We start from the raw sequence: 26,823 nt of genomic DNA, 5'->3' as shown, positions 1-26,823 counted from the left end.
ATTCTTCTTACGAGTTTAAAACAAGGCTCTTAATTTGAATTTGGGTCAAAGACATATAATCCTCTCGCCCTAACCTATGTAAGGATGAGCGAATTCGGGTATCTGATCCAACATTAGTAATCGGATTGAATGTTTGATATTAAAATTTTGAATTTTGCCACTTTTACTATTTGTATCCAAACTAAATCGACATCTGATAGTTTCAGACAGATATATGAAATGTCTAATACCATTAGGAATAAGTTGTAAAAGTTTGAATTGAATATATAAAATATTCGATATTCAACATCTCAACTAGGTCAAAATGAGTTTTTCTAAAATATAATTCCATACTTATTAAAATCGAATATTCAAATATACTTAAGATGTGTGAATATTTGATATCCATTTATTCAATTATTTGAAACAATTTTGAAAATCTGATATCAGCTATTCAAAAAATAGTGGATATTTGGATATTCGAATTTCAAAAATCTAATATCCTTACTCGTTTGCACTTTTCCGAAAGATCACATATCGTAAGACTATTACACACCAATCAAACTTAAATGACTTTCAAGCCAAAAAAAAAACTACTCATAGTAGACTTTTTTATTAATTTTTAGCTATTTGACATATTTTTTCTCTAATACACTACTAACAGCCAACAAATAAAATTTATCAAATATCTTTATAATATATGTGATTATTAATTTGCTTTTAAATCAATATTTATTCATAGCTAATAAAACAAATTATTAATTTCAGCCAACAACTTCGTGTAAAACGATAGTTTTCAAGACATACCAAAAACTCAAGTCATAAGTCAAGTTGAGGGAAGAATATTTGGCCTAAACTTAGCATAGCAATAAAAGTATAAACCCATCAACAAATTAGTGAATAATAACAGCCCTTTTCTAACTTCACAATAACTCGGTTTAAAAAAAAAAAACGGTGTCGTTTCTTTCGCTTTATATTTAAAAACCACCTCTTTCTTTTTCACTCCGTTCAAATTACGCAAAACTAAATTTCCATTTTTCTTTCGTTCCTTTCTTTTTATTATCTTCTTGAACAACAAATTTCCCATTCTGAATTTTCAATTTCTAGGGTTTTTGCTAGGGTTTGATTTTTGTTTTATCTATACTTAATTAATTCTTTAATATTTATGTTGAAGAAAGAGAATTTAGTAATGCAGACGGAAGCCAGAGTTGGAGTAGTTGTAGATGGCGGACAAAGAGACGGTTGTACGCGAAAATACGTACAGGTTAAGCAACAATCACAACGACAACAACAAACTCAAATTGGAGCGGTTTCGCAGTTTTTCTCCGGAGGAATTGCCGGTGCTGTTAGTAAAACTTGTACTGCACCTCTTGCTCGTCTTACAATCCTCTTTCAGGTGTGATTTTTAAAAAAAAATTAATGCTTGTTTGATGATTCTTTTTATATGTTATTTCATTTAAAATATTCATTATGTTGATTTGGTTTAGAAAGTTAATGATGGTAATTGAATTTTCGAAGTTAATTTTTGCTTTTTGATGGTGGGTATATGGGAAAATGATTGAATTGATAATTTTATTTTAAAGATTGATGGTAAATGGAGGTAGATTGAGGAATTATCTGAAAATTGGTTTAAATTTGAGGTGTAGTAGTGTCTGTGATTTGACACATTGTTAAATTGGGGGGTTTTTCCTTGTGTTTATTTAATATGCTTGTAAGAGAAGTGTTTATAGGTTTTAGGCGAAACTCAATTGTGGACCAATGTGGTAACTTTGGGGGCAGATTGCACTTGCACCCAGTCAAGCAATGTGCAAATCTGAAATTTTGGAACAGCATGGTGGCGGACCCATGAGAGCACAAATCACTGGATGGATTGCCCAATACAAAGATATATATACAAAATTAGCATAAAAATACATTAAAAAAAAAAATAAGTTCTTTAAACTCATGCCCTCACTGTGCGGGCAAGTGAGGGCACCTGGGCCTGCCATGAGGATTGGGGGTTGGTTGATTGGTTTCTATGAGAGTATAATTTTGCTGAGGAACCATGTTTTCTTTATGACATGTGATCAGATATTATGTGTTATATTGAAAGATGCAATGCTGCATCTTTGTAATTGTTTCTGTTTCGTGTTTGGGAGATCTATTTCATTATTGTCTCTAATCCTTTCGTGTGATTGTTTAGATGCTTAGGAGATGTGTCTATTTTTTGACGTGGTAAAGTTTTCATGCTTTTAGATACAAGGTATGCACTCGGAGGCTTCAACTTTGAGGAAAGCTTGCATTTGGAGGGAGGCTTCACGAGTTATACACGAGGAAGGAATAAGAGCTTTCTGGAAAGGAAATTTGGTGACAATAGCTCATCGCCTTCCTTATTCTTCCATCAGTTTCTACTCATACGAACAATACAAGAATGTTGGTCTCCACGTTCCATGAAATCACTGCTTTTAGTTTTGTTATTTGTTTGTATTGATGAATCATACTAGATTGTTGTCTAATATTTTCTTCTGATATTCCTCGCAGCTTCTGCAATCGCTTCCCGGATTAGAAAATAATAGTAAATATATTGGTGCACCTATATTTGTGCGTCTAGCAGGTGGCTTTTTAGCCGGAGTAACAGCTGCATCTGCTACCTATCCATTAGATTTGGTGAGGACACGCCTTGCTGCCCAAGTAAGTTTTTCCCGCTCAAGGCCTCAAAGGCTCATTGAATGTCCATTTTGTACAGTTTTTTTTAATTTTTAGAGTTTTGTTGTCTGTTTGCCGAATTATCTAAATTTTGTGTGAATTTTGCTTTCTAACTTGATCTTGATATTTGTTCGTTTTCATGTAATTACTGTGGCTCTGTTTTTTATGTTGAAACTATTTGGCTGTTGACATGGATTTTTATTTATATGACACAAAAATAATTAGTCTTTTGTTTTTATGAATAGTTTTCCTAGAAGTGTTCTCTTTTGATGACTTTGTTTAACATTCTTGCAGACAAATGTGTTATATTACAAAGGTATAGGGCATGCATTACATACTATTTGCAAAGAAGAAGGTGTGTGTGGTCTTTACAAAGGACTTGGAGCAACGCTTTTGGTATTGTATTTTTTGTTGTTTTGACATCTGCACTAATGAAGGATTTTTCCTATGAACATTTTAATAACTTAAGTTTCTTTACAGAGTGTGGGGCCAAATATAGCTATCAGTTTCTCAGTTTATGAGACCTTGAGGTCTCAATGGCAGCTACAGAGGTGCTATTTCATTAACTTTATGATGATATCTTCATGTCTTGTCTTACGGCACTCCTATATTGAACTGGGTTATTTCCTTATTTTCACTGCAGGCCGCATGATTCTTGTGTGCTTGTGAGTCTTGCTTGTGGAAGTATATCTGGCATTGCATCATCTACTGGTTAGTGAAGCTTATTATAAGTTTTCAGATGTTCTTTTGTTTGCTCTTCGGCCAGAACAAGGATGTGGTTTAGTTTTTTGTTAATTTTTTGTATGGAGTTTAATGGAAAGTAGTCCTCATTCTTACAATTTGTTGTCTCTTATGATTCTCTGTGTGGATTAACCTCATCTTTGCCACATTATTTCAGTTGCCTTTTTTAGGGAGGCACTGATCTTAGATCATTTGAACTTGGTTTTTTTGGCCAAATGTGAGAGGCTTCCTTTGTGAGGTTTGCTTCTCACTTAGGCTTCCTCTTGTATGGATGGCAGAGAAAATACCTAGTCTTTGGTTCACTAGTTACATATTTTTTTTGCTAAATATCTCCTATGTCACTTGGACTCAGGTCCTGATGTTGATACCGGTACCGGTACGTGTCCAACAGTCCAAGTGTTGGATACGTTTAAATATTCAATTTTACGCCTAAATTGAATTGTCTAAGTGCCAAACCAATGTACAAGTATCAAGGATAGCAAAATGAAGAGCCCGTGTAACATAGAATGTCCCATTTTCATTGAAGCTTCTCTCTATGTTTTTTTGAGAATTTGCAGTTCTACTGTTTAAATCATGGCAATTATGGTGATCTATCTTAGATTCATGACCTTTGTTAGTAAATGATGCTCTGTTGGATCATGTTTTATGTTGGACGTCTAAAAGCATGAGATTTTGAACGTCTTGTTTTGATGTAAATCGCAGCCATATTCCCCATTGATTTGGTAAGACGAAGGATGCAATTAGAAGGAGCCGGTGGTCGTGCACTTGTATACAATGCAGGTATTTTCGGTACATTCAAGCACATCATCCGGTCAGAAGGGTTAAAAGGATTGTACAGAGGTATTTTACCAGAATACTATAAGGTCGTGCCTAGTGTAGGCATTGTTTTCATGACATACGAGATGATGAAGAAAATATTGTCACCTGTAGAGCAATAGCATCCTGGATAATATAACTCGATATAGATTAACGTAGAAGATTTACCCGATGGGCAGCTTTATTTACGCTGTTTTGGTTCTCTTTTTTTTTTTTTTTTCTTAATACGATTAACTACTAGATTGGTGGCAATTTTCGATTCTGCCACGGTTAGGAACTTGTACACAACATTGAAAGACTATTCTATTCTATTAATGTGGAAACGTATGTGCAAATATATGCTCATCACATTATCTATACTTTGTCCTTTTCTTTATAGGTGCAAAGAAGCACATAGCTCATACAATCTCTACCTTTTCTTAATTTGGACATGAAAACCTTAAAATCATGTTTTTTGTTACTTGAGAATTCTTTTCCATTTATTGAAGTAAACTTTTCATTTTGTAGTCAAATTGGACCAAATTGACTTATTTTATTCTTTTATTATTATTATTATTATTATTATTATTATTATTATTATTATTATTATTATTATATGATTAGAATTCAAATTTAATAGAGTATTCCAGATAATTAAAAATAAGAATAAATAAATAAAAAAGCCTTCATTACTATATGACTCATTAATTTAAACTTCATTTATGACTTATTAATTTTATTTGTTGTAGGAACTTCTCTTGATCTCTTTCGAGTTGAGGGTCTCTTTGGTCATACTCTTCTTTTGGGTATGAGTTGTCGCTTTTCTTCTTTTTTCAGACTCTGCTTATAGTTTTTCTATAGGTGGAATACACTAGGTATGATAATGATTACTTTTAAGTAGGGTGGAAAATAAGTAAAAATTGAGTTAATTTTTCCTTTGAAATGCATGATTAGGAGTGTGGGTGGAAAGATTGGAGATCCATAGACTATAGTTTAGTCTACTTGTTGGCTTTTTTTTTACCCTTGTAAAAATTATGGTCAACACGAAAAATTTTCCCCTAACCCCTACACACACAAAATAAAAAATAAATTTAACATCAATAATAACAATGTCAGAGCCGTAGTCGCAAAAAATTAAGGGTTTATTTTGTAAATTTTATCAAGTTGAGTAAAAGGGGAGGGCTAATAAGATCGATTTTAAGACTTTATCTGAAAAAGACAATACTTACTTCAACTGAAACAATAAGTAAATATATTAAATTAAGAATTTTTAAGATGAATATGTGAATTAAGCAACTCCATACCAAATTTCTTCGTAATATAATAAGATTATGCTATTTCAATTGAAAACAGTCACAGTAAATATAAGAATTCTGAACAAATTATAGGAGTAATATATATATATATATATATATATATATATATATATATATATAGGTAATACTCCTGTATAATGGTACACAATTCTAATTCTTTAAGAGACATGTAAATTGTAAATGGACCCTATAAAAACAAAGGGTTGTTTGGAAACTCATTCTAGTATTTCCATGGTCAGCTGATGTTGAATTCTCAGAGAACAGATAGCAACTATTCTGTATGTGTCAAAGTGTGTTTAAAAAGAGGGATATTATTTTTACTCCCAAATTTTTCACGAACCTCAAAAACCGCTTTATAAATTCTTTTTCAAAAAACCGCCTTATATAATCGTTTTCATTTCAAATTATTACGATTTTGATAGCTAGTTAAAATGTATTATATAAGGTAGTTTTTTAAATAAAAACTTAAATTATAAAAGATGAATTCGTGAAAAAATTTCCTAATTTAATTTAAATGGGAAAACTTCCGGTGAGGCGTATATGATCTAAGGTACGACGTAAACCATATTTATTGACGGCTGCATTGGCTGATCTAAAACCACCCCCATAAGCAGGAGAAGCATCATGTGCAATCTGGTGCAGGAAGAATTCACCCAACTTCTTCTCAACTTGGGAAGTTCTTCCTTTTTTAGATGTGGTTGAATATGATGATGAAGCTGTGGATGTTGATGTCGATGCAATGTTTCGAAAGTTAGGCATCACTTCTGATTCGAGCCACATATACGAAAGCACTTGACAGATACCTTCCTCGACATCAGGACTCAGGTTACGATAGCCTGCACGATTGGCTGAACTCGTAAATCATCTGGGTTTGGATGAATTAAGAGTGAACATCCAAGGAAAACTATAGCTGTACCTTTTAGACGTAACCATCCATGCATTAACTCATGAGCAAGTATAGCCCCTGTTAGCAATCTGTATGTAAATCAAGACATAAGTCGACCTGACTCGAGAACAAGATCTCAATACAAACGAACTTGGAAATACCACGGACTTAAACAGTTAACTTTAGCAGACAACTAACTTAAATAGCTTGGTTGATAGATAGCAAATTAATCAATATTTTCATGAAAAAGTTGATATTAATAATCCAGACTTTCACCCATCCGCCGTGAATAATCACACCTTTAGATCATTTTTTATTAATAATTCAGACTTTTACCCATCCACCGTGAATAATCCCACTTTTAGATCATTTTTTAATAATTCAACATTTGTTCTTAGTTGGCTGTCAGCACACCCAATTAGTATACTAACAACAAACTAAGAGCAAAAGTTAGTTTATTAAAAGATAATTCAAAGTTGGGATTAAACACGGCGGACATGTAAAAGGTTGGATTATTAAAGTCAATTTTTCCTATTTTCTTCTGGTGAACCGTCAAACCAGATAAATAGACCCATAGTCTTGTAAGCTATAACTAACATGTGATAGAGGCTTACCTTGGCAAACCATAGAGAACAAGAATGGCAGTAACTTCACATCTTCGAGTTAGCTTTTGGGGTTGGGTTCTCATTCCTACCAATCTATGTCCGCCAATTCTTGGTCTTCGGTGTACCTAAATGATTCGGCAATGGTCATATACTCGAGTGGCATCACCCGAAAAGTAAATTTTGTCGAAAACGATGATATACAGATCATGGGGAGGGGACTTACACTGGTCACAGTCTGCTCTTCCGAAAGGCATAAACCTCTGGTCTCTGGCATGTGGTGATACCCCTGAATATATATAATTTGACAGATTAAGAGATTGGTCTAGAAAATTTTGAGCTTATATGAAGTAGAGAAGATACTCAAGTTACATTTTTCTCCCCTACAATAGCTTCATTTAGTGCTTGTCTTTCTACCAAAAGCATCGGAATCTGTTGGTCTATCCTCATGTTCATCCCTTCGTAATAATCCCTAATAGCATGATAAAGAGGCTGACAATCTCCAGTGTCCATGATGGCTGATTCCATGCATTCTAAGCATATACTCCTTCCGTCTCCTAAGGCAATGTACCTTGTATTCCAAGACTTCAAAATGGAAACAAATAGAAAAACATGATCAGGGGAAAATGTAAATGCTGGTGAATCCCTGAAATTCGTTAAAATAGCAAATCCCAGTTGCAATCTTATAAAGAAAAGACGCTCTTAAAAGTTACGAGAATGCCCCCAAAACCTGATATTTGAGTAGCAAATTCCATGGATCCCGTGGTTATCTGTTGGGATGGGTTATCCCATATCCCATATCGCCAAATTGAAGATGGTGTGCATACTTAATAAGTTATAGTAGGTCTTTTCTTAACATTGCCATATGATTTTAAGATGGTATCTCCTTAACTCATAGAGTGTATGCACCTTGTGCTTTTCAATTTATACGCTAAAGTCCAACCTAATTTAACAATATCTCTTTGGAAAGATCAGAAGTAATTTTTACATGTACATGTCATAACCCCCAAGGTCAGGTGACTCCCGTCTAGCTAAGATATAGGGAATCAAATATAGTAATTACAAAGAGGTTATTTCTATTGAAACATGATTGCAAACATCACATGCAACAACTGCATTTGATTACATGTAGAAAAGATCCGTAACTGGCATAGAGCTTGTCGCGTAATACATACCTCTAAACGTTCACAACTGCAACAACGAGCTGTGTTATCATGCTCATGTGAGGGACAATATTTCTGCGACCAAAACGGGTGGCATCTATACTCGATTAAGCCAGCTGCATTTGTTGGGATCTGAAAAGAAAGGTTTCGTATGTGAAAATCGCTGTTATTGAAGCTATGAAATTGACATCAGTGTTAATCTATCGAGAACTCGAAAGAACCAAAGATCAAAAGATTAAAGTTTATATTTCCTTACAAATTGATGGCAAACTTCACATTTGGGATGAGTTAACTCTTTGAAACAAGTTTTGTGGTAAGGATCCCTCCCTGACAAAGAGAACTTGAATCAACAGAAAAGGTAAGATTTAACTCAAAACCGAGGATATATTGTCATTATTCTCTTCTGCAGTGAGATCTCAGTACAGCAGACAAGGAAACATGAGCAGGGCAAGCATCAATTGGACTACCTCATGTTCAGTGATGGGATGACCGCATGAGCGACAGCAAAAGCATTCCGGATGAAAAAACGTCCCCATGCATCCAAGATAATTTCCATACCCAATTTCACGGTTGCACCCACTACATAACCTGCAGTTCAAATCAGAGACTTATCAATTAGCTAACAATTCGTTTTTAAGATCAAAGACAAATTTCTAATATAGATTAGAGCATGAATTTGGATCAGAATTGGGTTGGATTATGTTGGATCAAATCATTTCAATGATCATTTTATGGATTAGTTTGATTTCGAAGTCAAGTTAATTTTGTGTCGGGCTTATTCAAGTGCATTGAATTTTTATCTTATCGTAATAAAACGCTCTATCATTCTCTTTGAATTTGCTACGTTAAATAGATAAAGTTCTTGCTTTGATTTCAGAGCTGTAGCAAATTCAAATGGACGGACTTGTAACAGACTCAAAATTGTTAATCTTAATCTTCCGATTAATTATTCCGAATTTTCAAATCAAATCTCTAATCCTTTGGTTATTCATTTCAAACCATCTTTTCCTAAACCTTTTCCGAATTTGTAATTTCTTTTAAATATTACTTTAAAATATTATTTTGTTTAAAATTTTTTTATAAGCACTAAAATATTACTTTATTATTCCATAGTATGAAAAATAAAATTTTATTATTATATTCACGGTTTTGTTAAACGTTACGTTTTAACTTTCTTTCTTAAACTAACATTACTATTTATTATTTTAACCTTATAATTTTGATTTAATTATTTTATACATAAAAATGAGTCGTATTTTTATTATTAACATTAAGTATAGTTTACGTAAAATTTTCTAAGTAAACTAAATATTTTCATGATCAAATTTACCCATTATTTTAAAGTATATTCACATGTAAATATTAGAACAAAAATTTGATGAACATAAAATTCTTTCTATAGTAACCCATGATGTTCGTCACTTATACAAGCTATCATCATTTCCTTACACAAGCTAACTTTCTTCTACACTCCAAACTCTTACACGTTTACTTACACGCTGCAACTCTAACACATACACTTACACACTCCAACTCTTACACGTTCACTTAGACACTCTAAATCACTTACACAAGTTAATCTTTTTCTATACTCCTAACACTCTTTTTCAAACAATCTAATGAACTACAAAGTTGCCCAAACCCATTATAAATAGCCCCTTAGCCATGAGATCACTTACACCACCATCATCAAATCTTTTTAACATTCTTTCTTATATTTTCACTTCATTAAAATCTTACTACATTAATACCTTTATTATTAATTGAAGAAATTCAAGAACATAGAGCTTAGAACACTCTTTATTTAGCTTAAATCATCATCATTATGGAGCATTATTGGGTTATTACTTTGAGTACTTAATGTATCATTATTTTTGGAGTTTAGATTTAATTATTTTGGGAGCTTAGAAGATCATCATTATTTTGGGAGTTTAGATTAATTATCTTTGGAGTATTATTATCAAATTTCTTATTATTTTCCTAATTAATACTTAGTACTAATCCTTCGTGTTAGTATGGCATAACTTCTTACCTTATTCTTTTTGTGAGATTACAAGTTTTACTTGCTTTATAATTAGAAATATTGACTTTTGTGAAAATTATAAGTTTGACTTGTTTTAAAACTAAAAATATTGATTTTTGTGAAATTATAAGTTTAATTTGTTTTATAACTAGAATGTTGATTTTTGCAAACCTAATAAGTTTACTTATTTTTCTAAACTTGAAATATTAATTTTTGGTGAACTTGTAAAATTTTGAAAACTTATTCAAATGACGCAATTTTAACTTGAATTTAACTAGAATAGTTGATTGATTTTAAGAGAATAAAGTTTTATTTATTGTAAAGTTGAAAATGTTGATTTTGAAAACTTATTTAAGGAGAAATAGATTTTAGCAGCTAGTTGTGAAAAATATTAATTTGGAGACTTTTGATAGAATATTAAGTTATTAGTGTGAATTTAGCGAACTATTATTATTATATGTTAATTATGTATCGAGATTGTCGCTGGACTAAAGAAAGAGCATTATCTAATCAATTATAAGTTCTTTGGCTTTTGAGTTAAGTCGATTAACTCAGTTCAAATTAGTTTTCCTTTCGTGTTGATTCAGTTCGAATTAGTTTTTAGTTCAGGTCCTGTCAAGTTTAAACATATATTTCAGGTAAAGTTCGATTTTGTGTTGATTAATTTGGATTGAGTAATCCGGGTGAGGCTAGTTTCGCTAGGTCTATGTAGAGTAAGATTCTGTACCTGTACACTCTTGGATAAAACGGGACTGGATCGTAAGGAGGATAATCAGGATAAGAAGGCATATAGGGGGCATAAGAAGGTCTATGCAGGCTGTCTTGTTGCCCTGTTGGAGTATCTTCCTCATTCTCTGTGCGCCATTTATAACCTGTAATAGCTCATTTAGAGATATAGAACAAAGAGCAAGATCAGCATAATCACTTATACAGTAATACTTACCATCTGGTCTTCTCAAATCATCTGACAAAGAGCTTGCAACAGCACGGTCTAACTCTTCCTGGTCTTTCTCTGCTCTAGGACGATCCTGATGGAAATTTAGATACTGGTAAGTCATACAACCAACAGTTTAAGCAAAACTCCGCTTACAACAATATTTCATTATCTTGATACTATTAAGTAACACCTAGACGGGGTTTGGATTTACCCTCGTTAAACAAGGTTACTCTCTTTCAAATTCGACTTATTTTTGTAGAACATGGCTCTCACCTTGCAGAACTTAACTTTATAAAGGGTACGACAATTTATCGAATTAGTACTTAAAAAATCATTTTGTTCTAAATATCAATTTACTATTCTGTCTTTTTGAGTTTGTTTTGATCATTTTTATTGAGAGTTTCTTGGATCAAATGAGACAAACTCTAAAAGATAGAGAGTATGTTTTAAGATATGTAATGCTAGGATTGGGCATTTGGGCTCATTGAGAATATGGGAAGCCAGGACTCCAAGTCTCCAAGTTACCCCACATCCCCAACCAAAAGAAAGGGCAAAAGAGAACATTGAGAAAAAGGAATCCCTGCATGATCTTTTCCATTGCTACCTTTAATTATTAAATAGTACTATAAAATTGTCAACAAATATTCCTTCAAAAATTTAGGGTTAAAAAGAAACTTTTGGGTCCACTTCTTGTAATGGAGAAGCCATTACCATTATAGTACAAATAATTATGGGTTCATCAACCAACATATAGAAATTAAAGTGCAATGACACAAACTAACTCAACAAATTTGTAAATTATATAGTAAAATTAGACTTAGGAAAAATTTATAATTGACATTCTACTTAACATTTTCTTTTAATTATTACATTTTGTAAGTTGTAGTAATACCTTATCATAAAAGTACTATAACACAATAATCATCACAAGTAAAAATATAACCCTAACAAAATTACTAAAACAGAACGTGCTCAGCAATCAGTTATATTTGTCCCTATAATATCATATATAATTTGTCCTAGAAAATCAATATGAAATAGCACAAACAATCTTAACAAGTTGCTACCAAGTAAAATTGAATTAGGGAAAAATATGATTGATGTTTTACTATAACTTGGTCTTTTTGTTACTTTGCATAAGCATGTTATTTTTCGATACGTTAATGCAATAATCGTCAAAGACGAAAGAATAAACCTTAACACAAAGTCCTTAAAATCCATACATGCACTAAGAAAATTATACTTTTTAATCGATATTGTATATAATCACGATAATAATATAGTATATACTCCATCATCACAAATTTATTGCTATTTGTTGATTATGATAACTAAAGTGAAAAAATGAACCGAATTAGAGAAATTCCATATACACAAAAGTATAAAGAAAAAAATAGTAAACATATATTACCAATGATCTAGAAGGCACACGCCAAACCATGTTTTCGTCTTCTAGAAACTGTGGATGTCGACCACCAATGGACGAACCGCGACTAGAACCGCCGCCGCCGCCACTACCCTTAAAAATCTTACTTAACCATTTCATGAACCGCGATTTCCTCTCTGTATTTGAAGAAGCAGAAAGCCCTGCTTAGCACAACCAATATATTTTCAATTGAAATTTACAAATTATAACTAAATTGAAAAATTCTCTACAAAATTAAACACACCCAGATCACAACTCATCAATCAAACAAAATTTGAATGTTTAAGAAGCTTACCATAGATACAAGGTTGAGAAAGATGGTTAACTTGAGAGGACTCGGCCATGAAAATGGAAGCTTAAAGGTGTGTATGTATATTGAAAAAGATCCAGGAATGGAGGGTTTGGATTGAAAAAGACCCAGAAATGGGAATAGAATAGGGGAACAAATGAGAAAAGAAGAAGGAGAAGAAGAAAATGGGCATAGTTAAAAACCCAGAAAAATTAGAGAGAGAAAGAGATTCTTGGCTTGGAAGAGAAAGAAAAAGAGTGATCGCAGAGAAAAAGGGGAGAGAATCTGATGAGAAGGATGATCGATAAAAAGGTATTTTCGACGGCTGAGAATTGGGAAATATTGAAGCAAAAAAATTCCTTTTCTGTGAAACTGGAAAAGCCTAAAAGGGTTTTTCTGTTGGTACAAATTCGAATAATTTTTCATAGACAAGAAGAAGAGAGAGAAACAATGAGAGTTTGTTAATGGAGGAATGTGAATATCTTTCTTTCTCTTCCATTTGAATTTCCATGGTTGAATTTTCCCGGGTTTTTTACTTTCAAGCTCGGCTGTAAACAACTGAATTGGTGACTAGTGATGAATGAAAAAAAAGTGCTTATATGGACTTCAGAGAGTGACCCGATTTTGACCCGATCTTACTTGAGATGATAAATTTAATAGTCCGATTGTTAAAGTCAAGATAGTGAGTTGAATATTATTTTATATTATAATCAAGAATATTTTTTGAGATAATTCTCTGTGATAAATGTTGATATTGCCTATAATTTATTATTGATTACATTTAGTATCTCTTATTTCAAAAACTAGAATAATATTAAATTTCTAATTACCGCAATGTAGCTTTTTAATTTATATTTTTTTGATATAAATATAATGTACTCAAGTAATACAATTAAGCTTTTTAACCATTCTTCCCTCATGACTCTATTAAAACTATTAATCGATGATGCAAAGCTTGTGGACTAGTTAGTTTTAATTCAGATGTTCGTGTGAGTTTTTATACAAATATTTCAAGTGAGATTTTTTTAAGATTTTGTGTTTGTATAAATGTTTTTATGAATTTGTTTTAATTTTTAAATAGGGGACATTTTTATGTTGATGGGAGTTATACTTAATTTTGGTTGATTGGATGAATGGTAAACATCTATAGATAGTGGTTTGCATAGTTGCATTTGATTGAAGATTGTTTACTCTATGTTGAATCAATCACTGTATTTGGTATATATTTCGAATATGCTTTAAGATTGAAAATTATAGTCATTGAAAAAAATCATTTTATTTCATGTTCATTTAAAATCTTATTTATACTGTTCTTTACGACTTACATTGTAGTTGAGACTTATAATTGATTCAGATAATCTTTTGAGAGACTGTCTTTTTAAGAGATATATCTCAAAGCCAGCTCATTAAAGATTAATGTCTACTTACTGTATTTTTAATGCTTACTTATATTATTCTTAACTTACTTACCATATCCTTAATGGCTACTTTTAATATCTTAAATGTCTATTAACATCATTCTTAACACCTATTTACAATATTTTAAAAAATATATAATGGGCCGACATTATTAAAGATAGTCTCTCAAAGATACCATCTCACACGAAAATTTGCATAGATGATTTTGATTTTAGTGTTCACCATGAAATTAAAATTTTATACTTTCACATTACTTCCTATGTCCCTCTCAAATTGTACTCTTTTTCATTTTAATTCGTCCTATTCATTTTACACTATTTTTCTTTTTGGCAATGACCCTACTTTCTCTTTTTAAATTTCATTTAAAAACTTATTATCTCACTCTATTTTAATCACTCAAATCTATTATTCACTTATTTTTTTATCTTATTTTCCAATTTAATTTCTCTTTTCTCTAAATTTCATCCAAAATAATTTAAATTATAAACGGACCAGACCGAGGAAATTTAACTTAAATTCATCAAACCAATGGTGTATATTTTAACTATTGGAGAGAATTTTATATAATTTTATCATATTATATTTTCGTAATTAAATCTTAGTCCACTACAAGGAAACACGAATATAGCGACGGGAATACTCGTCACAATTCGGTCGCTAAATGAGCTTGAACCTGCAACGTCGGAAAAAAATGAAAATCTCTTGATCGTCACTGCTTGAAATAGAAGACTTTTAATCTGGTCGTTGCGCGAAGCTTTTAATCTTCAAATTGAAGACTTTCAAAAATTTTAATAACTTGTATAACTAATTAACTATAATCTAAAATGATCATTTTTATAACAATAAAACGTAAATGATTCTCTCCTATTCTTATTAGATTACCAACAATCTAAAATGATCATTTCTATAACAATAAAACAAAAATATCATCTCTTAATAAGACGACTTCAAAACAAGTAAACCATATTTTCATGATTTGTATTAATTGGGCTTAGAGGTGTTCATTTCGGTCATTGGTTTATTTCAGATAAAGTACACGTCAATTTAAAATTGGGTTTTGTGTTTGCATCGATTATTATATAATTTTAAATTTATTTTGAAGTTTGGTCAAAGTCGTGTTTAATTACAATATAAAGTAAATATCAAAACATCAAATTTTTTATGGACACCTATTAGACTTTTTAATCCATATATAGAGTGCATTTCACTGTGAAACCGTCTCAAATTAAAATTTTGTGTATGTAACTTTTATGGTATTGTATTTTCAATATAATCAAAAATGATCATTTAAATAACAAGTACAACAAAAAATGAATTTTCTCTATTCTTATTGGATTGGATAGTATATAATTTATCGATCACTATAATTATCATTATATTTTCCTAATTAATCAAATCTTAATTTTGAAATTAAGAGTAGATTCTTTGATTTTGATTATGGTAATGCAAAGGTTAGGCGTACTTTCCAGTTTGAAACAGGCTATCTTCTCAACTATTCTTTTCCCTTTACATCTTTGATGCTTTTTCTTTTTTTTTATACTTAGTAGTATTTTAATTAATGGCTACAGATAGCTTACAAGCTTTTCCTTTTTTTTTCTTTTTTCACAACTTTTATTTTTTATCTGTCTATCTTTTTAAGCACATTTCAGGTATGATGTTCCTAGGGATTATATTCCTTAGCTATAGGATATTTTATTATAAACCCACTTGCATTATATTCTAATTTTATATTACTATAAATAGAGGTCATAATTCACTTATTTGGATTGAGTTTGAATTATGTTAGATTTTATTAAAAAATTTTATTAAAATGTAAGGAGAATTCTGTATAAATAAGAGGTTAAATACAAAGTTTGATTATAAAATATTTTAATATGAAATTGTGTAGGATATAACATAAAAGAATAGTAATTGAGTTGGTTTCTAAAGTTGAGTGGTAGGTCAGCTCTGTAATAGTATTTAGGATTCGTCCTTATATTTATACACAAGTATTTTCTAAAAATAGATGAGCTTAAGTGCATTTTACTTATATTTTTGTGCTCATTTGTGAAATAAATAAATAATCTTTATTTTTTAATGATTACACTGAAGTATGTTGAGAAATGACTTACATGTAATCTCATAACACAGACAGATTAACTAACATATAAGTCTAGTGGGTAACTTCTTTTAATATCAATTAATTTTATGATCAAATCTTATTAGATTTATGTGCAGTTGATCGTATTAAGAAAAAATTATTTGTATAATCATAGTGTTCATGTGTTGTATCCATTGATTTAGGATCTAATTTTCAGGTCAACTTATGTTGCAAATGAGTGTAAGGATTCTAGAATGTGGAATCAATAACAATCAGTTTACTTTAATGTACCACTAGGCACAAGCTGTTCCTATTTAAACTAAAGTTAAGATGTGATTCTCAAAATCTCGTTTTTTAAATTTGGATGGCGCTTGTTATATATTCAGCGAATAGTATAGATTTTAGTATGAGTTTATTTCATTATTAACTCTTTGATTGAAGTTATTGTCTGATAAGTTTGATTTTAGAAATTTTGTTTGATAAGCTAATTATTTAAATTTATTATTTTAAAGACGTTTGACAAAAGTACTTGCAGACTATTAACTATTTATTAAAAAAAGAAAATACAAATTCAAAAGCAAATAAAAAGCTAACAAAGTTATTTATTAAATAATTTTTTGACTTTTTAATCAACCAAAACTTTTTTTAAAAAAATCATTTACCAAACAATAAAGAATTATGTTTCAGCTCACATACTCTTTGCCCTTTGGTTATATTTGCAAGCCTATTGTTGTTGATACTCATCAAAGTCGGTGTTTATTATTTAAATAAATTTTTATATTTGAAGGTCTTATTGTAAATGTATTTTATTTATGGGTTAAATAGTCCATTTAATATAAACTTTCAACATATGAACTTTTTGTTTTGAGCTAATTTGATCGAGAGACGATTTATCACAAGAATAGCTCACCATTTAAATATTTTGTATGTACTTGTCAATCATCACAACCTTTTATTTTATTTTGTTTTACTGATTTTACATTATTTTTTGGCACTAGTCTCACTATTCTTCTTATAATCTCATCCGTAGACTTATTTTCATTGTTAAATCATCCGGTTTGTTTTTTGTCTTTTTTTTTTAAATTTAATTTTCATTTTTACTTATTTTTTTCTAGAAAAGCAAATAGTGCTAGTTAAGAAGAACAAATAGATTACATATTAAATTTAGAAAAGAGAGAATAATGATTGATGAAATGAAATTTTTTAGTTTGCAAAATAAAAGTTGTGACAGTGTCATATTTTGAATTGGAATTATATTTGATGAAGATGATGATTGCTACTAATTGCTAAGGTGGTGTTGGTATTTTGTGTGCCGCTAAGGAAAGATATAATATACTCATGGTTGCATTGCATAGTTATCAGAACCCTTTTACGATCGTCGATCTTACGATTTAAAAACAGGCCATCAATCTGGATCTTAGGTAGGATCTTAATGTGGTAGAATCGTGCGATCCTACTTAGCTCAAGAATTTGGGTGGTATAATCATAACACGATTCTACGATCCTACAATACAACGATCCGATCCTACATGGGTATTTCAATCATAAAATATTTTCATATAATACATATTTCACTTACGTATAAATATATATTTAAAATAATTATATCAATATTTATAAAAATTCAAGTTTTTCTTAATTTACAGTTTAAAAATTGATTACTAAATTTCTTTATTTTTTTCAAAATATAATAGATGAAGTAAAATATGTTCTTACATGCACCTTGAAACTGAAAAAGAGAACAAATATAATTTATAATTAGTAATTCAAAGTACATTAATGCATATTTATAGGATCACACGATCCTACTATCCGATTCTATCGATATCGAAACTACCCCTTAATAATTTTAGGTAGAATCTCGGGCCTAACAACCTTACATGATAGTAAAACCTAAAAACACCAAAATACTTTGTATTAGATTAGAATCATTAGATCAATCACATGAAAATTGTCCATTTAAATGGACAAAATGTCAACATCGTGGTTGGTCTTAGAGCAAAAAGACCTCTTATTATGGTTTGAACCATCCAATTACACATTCCAGGCACATGACATATAAATATAACACAAATTCTTGTATGAAACCGTTTTATCATGAGACGAGTTTATATAATTAATCTATTTATATAATTGATTATTTTATAATTGTAAGTGATCATTTTAACACATTAAATTTATATGAGCTAGCCCAATAAAGATGGTCATAAACAAGATATGAAAAAGACAAATTCTTATTATGATCGTTTTACCGTGAGACGACTTAATATGATTTGACCCAATTTTAAATATCTTTAATTTTAATGAAAAAACTGTTTTTATTTAGTTAACTGTTATATAAGTCAACTTTAGACTGCTTATATGAGTCCGTCTCACAGTGATACGGTCTCATATAAGACTTGTATTTTATCATATGATAGATCGGGAGAACCGAAAAAATAGATGAGAATTATTATTTTATCTATAAAAAAGGTGTTAAATTAGTTGCTTCACTTGAGACTAATTGTCATAGAAAAATACAAATACAAAAATAAATATTTTAAAAAAATATTAGAAGTTGCACAACAAGATTAGACTTTTTCTCCCTAATTATTTTCATTGTAATTGGGTGAGAGAGATTTAAGAAAGTGCAACAAAGACTGTGCTTTCTTTTTCTCTTTCCCCCTTATTCAAATTCTAGGGTTTTCAATTTTCATTTTAGATTTCCATCAAAAATGGCTACGCAAAATGGAGGTCAACCTCCAGCTATGGATCAAGCAGTATTGGACGACATTATCAGACGACTTTTGGAGGTTCGTCTAGCTCGTCCAGGAAAACAAGTTCAGTTATCAGAATCGGAGATTCGACAACTTTGTCTAACTTCTCGTGAAATCTTTATTCAACAACCTAATCTCCTCGAAATTAATGCTCCGGTCAAGATTTGCGGTATTTTTTTCAATTTATTTTTCTCAAATTGTTTTGGATTTCTTTTATGATTTATGTTTCGAGTTCATTTTTTTTGGTTAGGTTAGGGTTTTGGAGGTTTGAAAGTGTAAATTATTTTATTAATGTTGTAATTTTGTAATTTAATTGATTTTAGGTCTTTGTTCATTATTGCGGCAATGTCGAGAGTCTAAATGGTTTGATTTGCAATATGTTTCGTTTTTGAGATTTTGTATCTGAGCAAGCCGCAGAGATGTCTTGACCTTGGCTTTATAAGCTACTAGTAATAAACAAATTCACAATAAGCTTTTTCATGATAAGCAGTTTAACTTTGATGAAAAATGGTAGAATTTTTTCTTACATATGCTGTACCATATCAGCAAAAATAGGTGGTACAGCAGTCCAATTAGAAATCACCACACAGGAAAATTAAATTTTATGTGTCTGTTGTTTTGATTCCTCTTTCTTCCTTTAGTTTATGTGTTCAATTTCACAAAACCAACTCCAGTTTATCATCACGACAACGCCACCACCACCCCGTCCTCCATGGCCACCGCAATTGCCATCATTGTGTCTTCTAGATGAGGTGACCAGTGTCAGCCACCTTAGTTATCTCAACTCTACTTTTTCTACCCAACTTCCATCGTGCCCTCCATCATGATTCATGATCACCAGCCCAACCACCATAATCACTTTACCAAAAAAATTTTTTAGAAAAATTATTGCAATTACCTTCCTATAAAAAACCCAATTAGATTCTTTCAATTAACTTCTCAAAAAATCATTTAGATTCTAACAATTTCTTAACCAAAAAATTTTAGTAAAAGAAAGAATACAATAGTAAATCTAGTCATCGTGATTGCGGTTGGGCAACGATGGAACTTGGCATTCTCTATCAGTAATTAAAGCAAGGAGTGACCTTGGCAATTTAAAATCAAAAATAAAAGTATTGATTTCACTCAATACTAAACTAAATTGAGGTGTTGAGGATAGAAAAAGATCTTATTGTTTTACTGGTTATATCTATGAACTGATATGACAATACCCTCATTTGAATGAGGAATTGAGCATTTTGTACCAATGTATAAACCCCCTCTAATAAATGCTTGTTGTTAATATTTCACAAAAGCAGCTTCAAATCAAGGGACACTATTGGGAAACAGGAAATCGACAATGACCTTGGCGTTTTGGAAATAGTAGTAATGGGGTATTTTGAGAAAGAGTAGTAGCGGGATCACGGGATGGGAGATAAGAAAAAAAGGTAATTAAAGAGGAGATGGTTTTCAAAATAGTGGCGGAAATACAGGTAGTATGAAAGAGAAAATAACTGAACCATACCACCTATTTGTTGATGTGGTACAACGGATGTGGAAAAACATCTTTGGAAATGGTTGAAAAAGCAATTACTTCTTATTTTTCGCAATACTTTAATAATGATATTTTCATAAGGGCACTGTTGATGTAAAAATGTAATAAAAATATATGTTGTTTGGGAACGACTCCTCAGCCCTCCGCTTTTCACATGCCTCTAAGACCTTTAAAGAGGCGATTAGATAGTGGGGAGTGTAAGAAATTTATTTTGATTTTGTTGAAAAGCTAATTTTTGGTTCTTTTTGGAGGAATGTACATCAACTTTGTGGTACCGGTATGATAAGATAATTTGGTTAGCTAAGTTAAACTCGAAAACAGAGGGGTTGGATGGTTTATGACGGTGTCGGTACTTAATCGTGGTGGGGAGAAGTCTTTTGAAACCTGTTGATCTTGTTGTCCTTCAACCATTTCTAGTGTTTTTTTTTTTGCCTTTTCTTCTTCCTTTAAAAGGTAGTTTTGGAATTTTTATGTGGCAAGTTACAACATTGTGTGCCATGTTAGTGGATTAGATTGTTTTAGATTTTCTGAAAATAACAAGTGCCAAATCTGAGATGATATAGGACCTTAAAAAAAAGTAGGATGCTCATTTAGGAATAGTGATTGAGAACTGAGAATATGATGTGGACCTTTTCATCAAATGATTATTTATTTGTAGAATGTAGAAGTTAAAGGCGAGAATCAGAAAATAGGAGATGAGAGAATCAGTCGAAGGGGATGAAGATTAGAAGAATTCGAAAATAGTAGAAAGTAGAATAGAAAGAAGAGATCAACGTAAAGCAATGTAAATGACTGTAGAAATATGAGGAAATGATAGTGTTGTTTTTTATTATGTAAAAGCTATTCGAGCTGCTCTATGCTCCCAAGTGTTTAATTCCAAATTTAATACTAGATAGAATCATAACAACCGAATCAGCCATGAAAAACTATATCCTTCTAGATGGAAGCCATAACAGAATTGAATACGAGAATCTTCAAGCTGACTCGACCACTGCTTCTCCACTCTTCTGTAAGCTTCCATAATCCTTGCAAAGACCATGCAATCATTTACTCATACTTCCCTTCCAGCTCTGGGTGTACCTGAGGATTGGTTTCTCTCCCTGTCAGAGATAGCATTTATGACATTACCGTCCTCCCAACAAATCATCTTGTCCTCAAGGTGGAAAGAAGGAAATTAAGTATTCACATTTTGATAATCCTTCCAAGTAGCTTATGCTTTCGGAAAACCCTTCCGTTTTGATAATCACCTTATCTTTCTTGAAGAAAGCTAAAGCCTAAGACTTGAGCGTTTAATGGTCTCACATTGTTTTAAGCATTTTTAGGTGGTGTGCAGACTCGTACTAGAACTTATTGGGAAAAAACTTGCTACTAATGTACGTTTGTTGTTGCCTTGCTATTTAGGGAATTGGAGGTGATTTGAAAAGAGAAGATTATCAATTTAGTTCATTTAGGTAAATTGATAAATAAACTTGGATGTGCTTATACTTAAATAGGCTGCCTGAAGTTTCTCCTTTCTGTGATTTGGAGGCCTTCGCTGCATCTAGTCAATAGCTCTTTTTTTTTTTTTATTTGAGATTTAGTTAGACTTAGTCTCTTGTACCCCATGGGAATTTTCCTGTGTTCCCTAATTCGATCACCGTCATCTGATGCTTTGTTTGATAGTGTTGTTGTTTGCGTGTCTGTTGAATTTGGAATTGCTATGGTTTGCCAAACTGGGAAGTAACTTTTGGTGGTTGTTTTATTTATGTTTGAGAAATGAACCCAAAATCTGTACTGTGATCCACATTTACCTCATGTGTTGCGCAACATCTGGGGCTTTTGTTCAAGAAGGAAAAATCCAGCCCTAGAATGTGACTTCCCCTTCTAATAAATTCATTATTACTGTTTAGTTGTCGTTTTTAAGGTTTGGAGTATATGAGTGCATTTGAAACAATCACAATGTCCTCATATTAATTTTTCGCTTTGTTTTTAAAATATATTAGTCAGCAAACTTGATAGATAATTATGATAATGTGATCTATTGAGCTGTACCATATTAATTATTAATTTACCTAATAAACCCAAAATAGACCAAGTAATAAACTGCATCCTTGTATCTGTGCTTATGATGGTGTAAAGATTATCAAACGACTCTGCATTTTAATCTTGTGAGATATCTGATGAATGTGAAACTATTTCTTGTTCGATTGAGGTGTCTTTCACGCTGTTAAGTGTTAGAGGTTATATTTAGATACTTTGAAAAATTTTTAATTAGCATTTTTTGCAATTTTGTATTTCAGGTGATATTCATGGACAGTATAGTGATTTGTTAAGGCTTTTTGAGTATGGTGGTTTCCCTCCTCAAGCAAATTATTTATTTATGGGGGACTATGTGGATCGTGGCAAGCAAAGTCTTGAGACAATCTGTCTTCTGCTCGCCTACAAGATTAAGTATCCTGAGAACTTCTTCCTTCTTAGAGGAAATCACGAGTGTGCATCCATCAATCGAATATATGGATTTTATGATGAATGCAAGAGACGGTTTAATGTGAGACTTTGGAAGACCTTTACAGAATGCTTTAACTGTCTTCCTGTTGCTGCTTTAGTAGATGATAGAATATTGTGCATGCATGGTGGACTTTCTCCAGACCTGCAAAACATGGATCAAATTAGAAATTTGCCCCGTCCTATTGCGGTGCCTGATACTGGTCTGCTTTGTGATTTGCTCTGGGCTGATCCTGGCCACGATGTGAAGGGATGGGCGATGAATGATAGAGGAGTTTCATTTACCTTTGGTGCTGATAAGGTGGCTGAATTCTTGACAAAACATGATTTGGACCTGGTCTGCCGTGCACATCAGGTTATCCACCTCATATTCAGATATCTCAACCTAGTTTTCTTGTGATGAATTACATTTTGTTCTCAAAACTTCTACTTGTTGTAGGTGGTAGAGGATGGTTATGAATTTTTTGCAGATAGGCAGCTCGTCACTATATTCTCGGCCCCTAATTACTGTGGTGAATTTGATAATGCTGGAGCAATGATGAGTGTTGATGAGAACCTGATGTGCTCTTTTCAGATTCTCAAGCCCGCAGAGAAGAAGAATAAATTTTTAATGTCAACGAGAATGTGATATATGAATCTTGCATCATAGGGAACCTTTGGTCTTAGGTAAGTGCGGCTTTCCTACTTCAATGTTTTTCCTGTTCAGTCTATTCTCATTTTGATGAATAAAAGCTGTGTATGAAAGGTTTTTCTTTGCTTGTTTTTTTTGAAGCTAAAGGATATATACCTCTGTAACCTGAATAATGACAAGCTCACTAGCGTTTTTTATGATAAAGTTGTCTGGCATGTCCTTTCCTGTTGTTCCTCCATTCTTTTTAATAAATACACCCAACCCTTTTTTCTTTCCTGTTCTTTGATTATTTTGTGACATTTTTTCTTCCTCGATTATTTTTAGCATCCTTTTGTTGCTAAATTTAGTTACTTTGTTAAACTGCCTGTCTACACTTTCTAGTTGATCGGAAGACTTAAAATGAAGACGTGGGAAAGAATTGATGGTTGTTGAGTAAAGAGTAGCTGCATCTCCTTCAACTACTGATCGGTAGCTCGTCTATGAAAATTATAGATTTCCACGTAGACTCAACCCTCCGCTTGATGGTGCCAATACCCGTGACTCAGTTTCTTGTACATTTGTATTGGCAGCTCGTAGTTTCCTTCATTTACCCTTTATAGTCATTTGCGTTCGACATGTTGCTGCAAGTAACTATTCTTCTGCAATTTGAATAGGCCAATCTAGTGGTCTCGCAAATGTGCAATTTCACATTAATGTGCAATGAGTTTAGTTTGAAAACTATGATCTTATATATATGTTGGTCTCACTAACAAGCCTCCGGAGGTTCTGGTCATGTCCGATACATTTATTTGGATAAAAATCAAAATTCAAATCAAACCAAATAAAATTGGATCAATGTTTTGGTTTGGTTTTGATTTGAATTGAAAATTTCAATTTAAAATTTTTAAATAATGAATATTGGTTTTTTGCTGACACCAACACTAAATCTGTAAATAGGATACCTTGTGTAGAAACCAATCAGAAGTAGACACCAGCACTAAATCTACAAATATCATAATGAAAATTTGACCGATAATAAGTTTATCGGTCCTATATTTTTTATAATTTACTATAATTATTTCTAAAATAAAAACCGCATAGAAATCATCTTTTTTTAAGGAAAAATTACCCTGAATAATACGAACTTTTACTGATTTCCCAATAATAATACGAACTTTCAATTAACCATAAATAATACGAACTTTGACATGTGTTTTCCGCTGGTATACCTGATCGGGACAGCAGGTCAACAACCTTCATCTTCCTCATTTCCTCACTTTGCTCTTCCATTTTAATTACTTCCAATATCTTAATTTTTTTTTCCATTTTCATTTTAAACTCTAAAGTAATTTTCATTTTTTTCATTAGCTTTATTTTGTTTTATGTTAATTTTTAATTTCTTTAATTTTTAATTTCTTTAATTTTTAATTTTTAATTTTATGTGCATTAACAACTAAATATACACAACTAAAATGAAACAAAACCATCAAAAGAAAAGCTCAAACCTTCCAGTAAATAGATGCTCCCTAAGTCCAAGGATTGTCGGATAACGTACACCACCATGCTTTATCAGAAATTCTTCAAGCAGATTCCTCATTTTCAAAGCTTCTTCCATGTAATTATCCTTCAAGTAAGAGCAACGCCAAGTTAATGAGAGAGAGAGAGAAAGGGGAGGGGGAAGGTATAACAAAAGCCATTACAAGCAGGCAGCAACCTGATTCATGCCTATTGCTTGAAATCCTTCTCCGCGTGTGAAAATTATTGCGTGATTCTGATTCTCAGGCTTCCCTTCACCTAAGATTGGGGGTCCCGGAAGTTTTATACGGTAGATGACCTGCACAACATGGTCCATCACATCATGAGGGAAACAGTATCAAATATAAAAGAATCGACCCAATATTTCTCATTTAGAACTATTAATCCCATGCAATAAGCAGGCTTTATTAAATAATTATTAGATTTATGAAACAAACATAATACATACCTTCAGATGTCCAATCATACTTCATAAATCAAAATTAGTACGCTTGTTTATTAAGCTTAATGTGTAATACGATGTTGGAAATTAGCAGAGTTCGAGACATTCACTGGAAAGAGAAAATTACCTGATCCAGATTTTGCCCAGGTTCATTTGATTTAGTAGACGTCGGCGGAGCTGGTTTTTAGCTAAGCTCAAATTCAATCAATTGTGGAAAAATAATCAAATCAATTCCATAATAAATAGAGGCTAATTTTTAGCTAAGCTAAGATAAGCTTCTATCCATTGTCAGAATCACGTCCGAGTTTTCTTAAATCCAACTCTGACCCCTCCCTGCTCAAAGTCAGATTTTTTAATCGAATTTATCAATTTCCCTTCAGTTTGAATCGAGGATTGATTCTGACTGAATTACAACACTAGATTTTACTCATGGAAGATTGAGGAAGGACAAAATATAGATATGGTTGGAAGATGGACTTTCAAAAATCGTATCACCATGCTTAAAAGATACAATCACATACACACAAAATCTATCAAAAGAGTGAAAACAAAATACAAATAAAGTGAGACCAACAACAATGACAAAACCTTAACGAGAGAGATTACATAAATATACAGAAATCAGAACGAGAGAGATTCAATGGAGTTGGCTGAAGGTTTGTGAAGAGGGAGAAAGCTGCGTGAGGAAGATGCTGGTACTGCGTGAGGAAAAGGGAGTTGGCTCTTTCTTTTCCTTAATTTTATCAGAAAAAAAAATAAAAAAAGAGCTTAGCGCATCCAGTTACAGGTAAATAAGTATACCAGCGGAAAATACATGTCAACGTTCGTATTATTCATGGTTAATTGAAAGATCGTATTATTGTTGGAAAATCAGTAAAAATTCGTATTATTCAGGGTAATTTTTTCTTGTTTTAAAGTTGTATATGTATTCATTTTTCATGTAAAATGTTTCCATCAAAATTCAATAATAATGTCAATTTTTTTAACTTTTTATTTTACAACATATTGATTATATTAACAATTAATTGCTAAGATATATATTTTATTTAAAATGTTGTCACCATATATTGATGCGTAATAATCTAGTTTTTAAATTTTAGCATACCTTTTAAAACCTACA

The 26,823-nt window shown here is 31.7% G+C and overlaps 4 protein-coding genes across 11 annotated transcripts; 2 read left to right on the top strand and 2 right to left on the bottom strand.

Annotated features, from left to right (window-relative positions):
• The first annotated feature begins 848 nt into the window (after nucleotides 1-848).
• Nucleotides 849-4,631, top strand: LOC130803589 (uncharacterized). The gene is made up of 7 exons (XM_057667767.1): nucleotides 849-1,375; nucleotides 2,215-2,391; nucleotides 2,500-2,649; nucleotides 2,959-3,060; nucleotides 3,145-3,215; nucleotides 3,308-3,375; nucleotides 4,108-4,631. The coding sequence occupies exons 1-7, from the start codon at nucleotides 1,145-1,147 to the stop codon at nucleotides 4,341-4,343; spliced, it is 1,035 nt and encodes a 344-aa protein (XP_057523750.1). The 5' UTR covers nucleotides 849-1,144; the 3' UTR covers nucleotides 4,344-4,631.
• An 877-nt stretch (nucleotides 4,632-5,508) lies between these two features.
• LOC130803588 (protein DA1-related 2) lies at nucleotides 5,509-13,386 on the bottom strand. Of its 3 annotated transcripts, none has more exons than XM_057667764.1 (12): nucleotides 12,849-13,374; nucleotides 12,539-12,717; nucleotides 11,134-11,218; nucleotides 10,918-11,062; nucleotides 8,635-8,755; nucleotides 8,424-8,507; nucleotides 8,180-8,299; nucleotides 7,377-7,589; nucleotides 7,231-7,293; nucleotides 7,017-7,132; nucleotides 6,433-6,491; nucleotides 5,509-6,352 (listed from the first exon to the last, which is right to left on the bottom strand). In XM_057667764.1, exons 1-12 carry the CDS (start codon nucleotides 12,895-12,897, stop codon nucleotides 6,027-6,029), a joined length of 1,560 nt encoding a protein of 519 aa, XP_057523747.1. In that variant the 5' UTR covers nucleotides 12,898-13,374; the 3' UTR covers nucleotides 5,509-6,026. The 3 variants fall into 3 exon arrangements, with proteins under 3 accessions (XP_057523747.1, XP_057523749.1, XP_057523748.1); XM_057667766.1 differs by having other exon boundaries at nucleotides 5,510-6,352; nucleotides 12,539-12,690; nucleotides 12,849-13,386; XM_057667765.1 differs by having other exon boundaries at nucleotides 5,511-6,352; nucleotides 12,539-12,714; nucleotides 12,849-13,386.
• A 4,692-nt stretch (nucleotides 13,387-18,078) lies between these two features.
• Nucleotides 18,079-26,582, bottom strand: LOC130803586 (callose synthase 2-like). Of its 6 annotated transcripts, XM_057667760.1 has the most exons (4): nucleotides 25,710-25,805; nucleotides 25,440-25,559; nucleotides 25,231-25,355; nucleotides 18,079-18,234 (listed from the first exon to the last, which is right to left on the bottom strand). In XM_057667760.1, the coding sequence occupies exons 1-4, from the start codon at nucleotides 25,725-25,727 to the stop codon at nucleotides 18,150-18,152; spliced, it is 348 nt and encodes a 115-aa protein (XP_057523743.1). In that variant the 5' UTR covers nucleotides 25,728-25,805; the 3' UTR covers nucleotides 18,079-18,149. The 6 variants fall into 6 exon arrangements, 4 of the variants coding, with proteins under 4 accessions (XP_057523743.1, XP_057523744.1, XP_057523745.1 ...); XM_057667761.1 differs by lacking the exon at nucleotides 25,710-25,805 and having other exon boundaries at nucleotides 25,231-25,349; nucleotides 25,440-25,692; XM_057667762.1 differs by lacking the exons at nucleotides 18,079-18,234; nucleotides 25,710-25,805 and adding an exon at nucleotides 20,873-21,731 and having other exon boundaries at nucleotides 25,440-25,692.
• Nucleotides 18,789-24,952, top strand: LOC130803585 (serine/threonine-protein phosphatase PP1 isozyme 4). The gene is made up of 4 exons (XM_057667759.1): nucleotides 18,789-19,266; nucleotides 22,911-23,470; nucleotides 23,555-23,781; nucleotides 24,128-24,952. The coding sequence occupies exons 1-3, from the start codon at nucleotides 19,056-19,058 to the stop codon at nucleotides 23,741-23,743; spliced, it is 960 nt and encodes a 319-aa protein (XP_057523742.1). The 5' UTR covers nucleotides 18,789-19,055; the 3' UTR covers nucleotides 23,744-23,781; nucleotides 24,128-24,952.
• Nucleotides 26,583-26,823: the final 241 nt, after the last annotated feature.

The sequence above is a fragment of the Amaranthus tricolor genome, chromosome 17, assembly GCF_026212465.1.
Source record: "Amaranthus tricolor cultivar Red isolate AtriRed21 chromosome 17, ASM2621246v1, whole genome shotgun sequence".
Taxonomy (NCBI): Eukaryota; Viridiplantae; Streptophyta; class Magnoliopsida; order Caryophyllales; family Amaranthaceae; genus Amaranthus; species Amaranthus tricolor.
This window is presented reverse-complemented; position numbering and strand designations above follow the sequence as displayed.

Coding starts and splice junctions, on each gene's coding strand:
- LOC130803585 (XM_057667759.1), top strand. CDS start 19,056: ATGGCTACGCAAAATGGAGGTCAACCTCCAGCTATGGATCAAGCAGTA. Junction 19,267..22,910: donor TGCTCCGGTCAAGATTTGCG/GTATTTTTTTCA, acceptor TTTGTATTTCAG/GTGATATTCATGGACAGTAT. Junction 23,471..23,554: donor TGGTCTGCCGTGCACATCAG/GTTATCCACCTC, acceptor TACTTGTTGTAG/GTGGTAGAGGATGGTTATGA.
- LOC130803588 (XM_057667764.1), bottom strand. CDS start 12,897: ATGGCCGAGTCCTCTCAAGTTAACCATCTTTCTCAACCTTGTATCTAT. Junction 11,219..12,538: donor GTGTGCCTTCTAGATCATTG/GTAATATATGTT, acceptor AATTTCCATCAG/GATCGTCCTAGAGCAGAGAA. Junction 8,756..10,917: donor TTTTATCCAAGAGTGTACAG/GTACAGAATCTT, acceptor TTTGAACTGCAG/GTTATGTAGTGGGTGCAACC.
- LOC130803586 (XM_057667760.1), bottom strand. Junction 25,356..25,439: donor AAGCAATAGGCATGAATCAG/GTTGCTGCCTGC, acceptor CGTTGCTCTTAC/TTGAAGGATAATTACATGGA. Junction 18,235..25,230: donor GAGCATCTATTTACTGGAAG/GTTTGAGCTTTT, acceptor TGGTGTTTTTAG/GTTTTACTATCATGTAAGGT.
- LOC130803589 (XM_057667767.1), top strand. CDS start 1,145: ATGTTGAAGAAAGAGAATTTAGTAATGCAGACGGAAGCCAGAGTTGGA. Junction 2,392..2,499: donor CATACGAACAATACAAGAAT/GTTGGTCTCCAC, acceptor TATTCCTCGCAG/CTTCTGCAATCGCTTCCCGG. Junction 2,650..2,958: donor GGACACGCCTTGCTGCCCAA/GTAAGTTTTTCC, acceptor ACATTCTTGCAG/ACAAATGTGTTATATTACAA.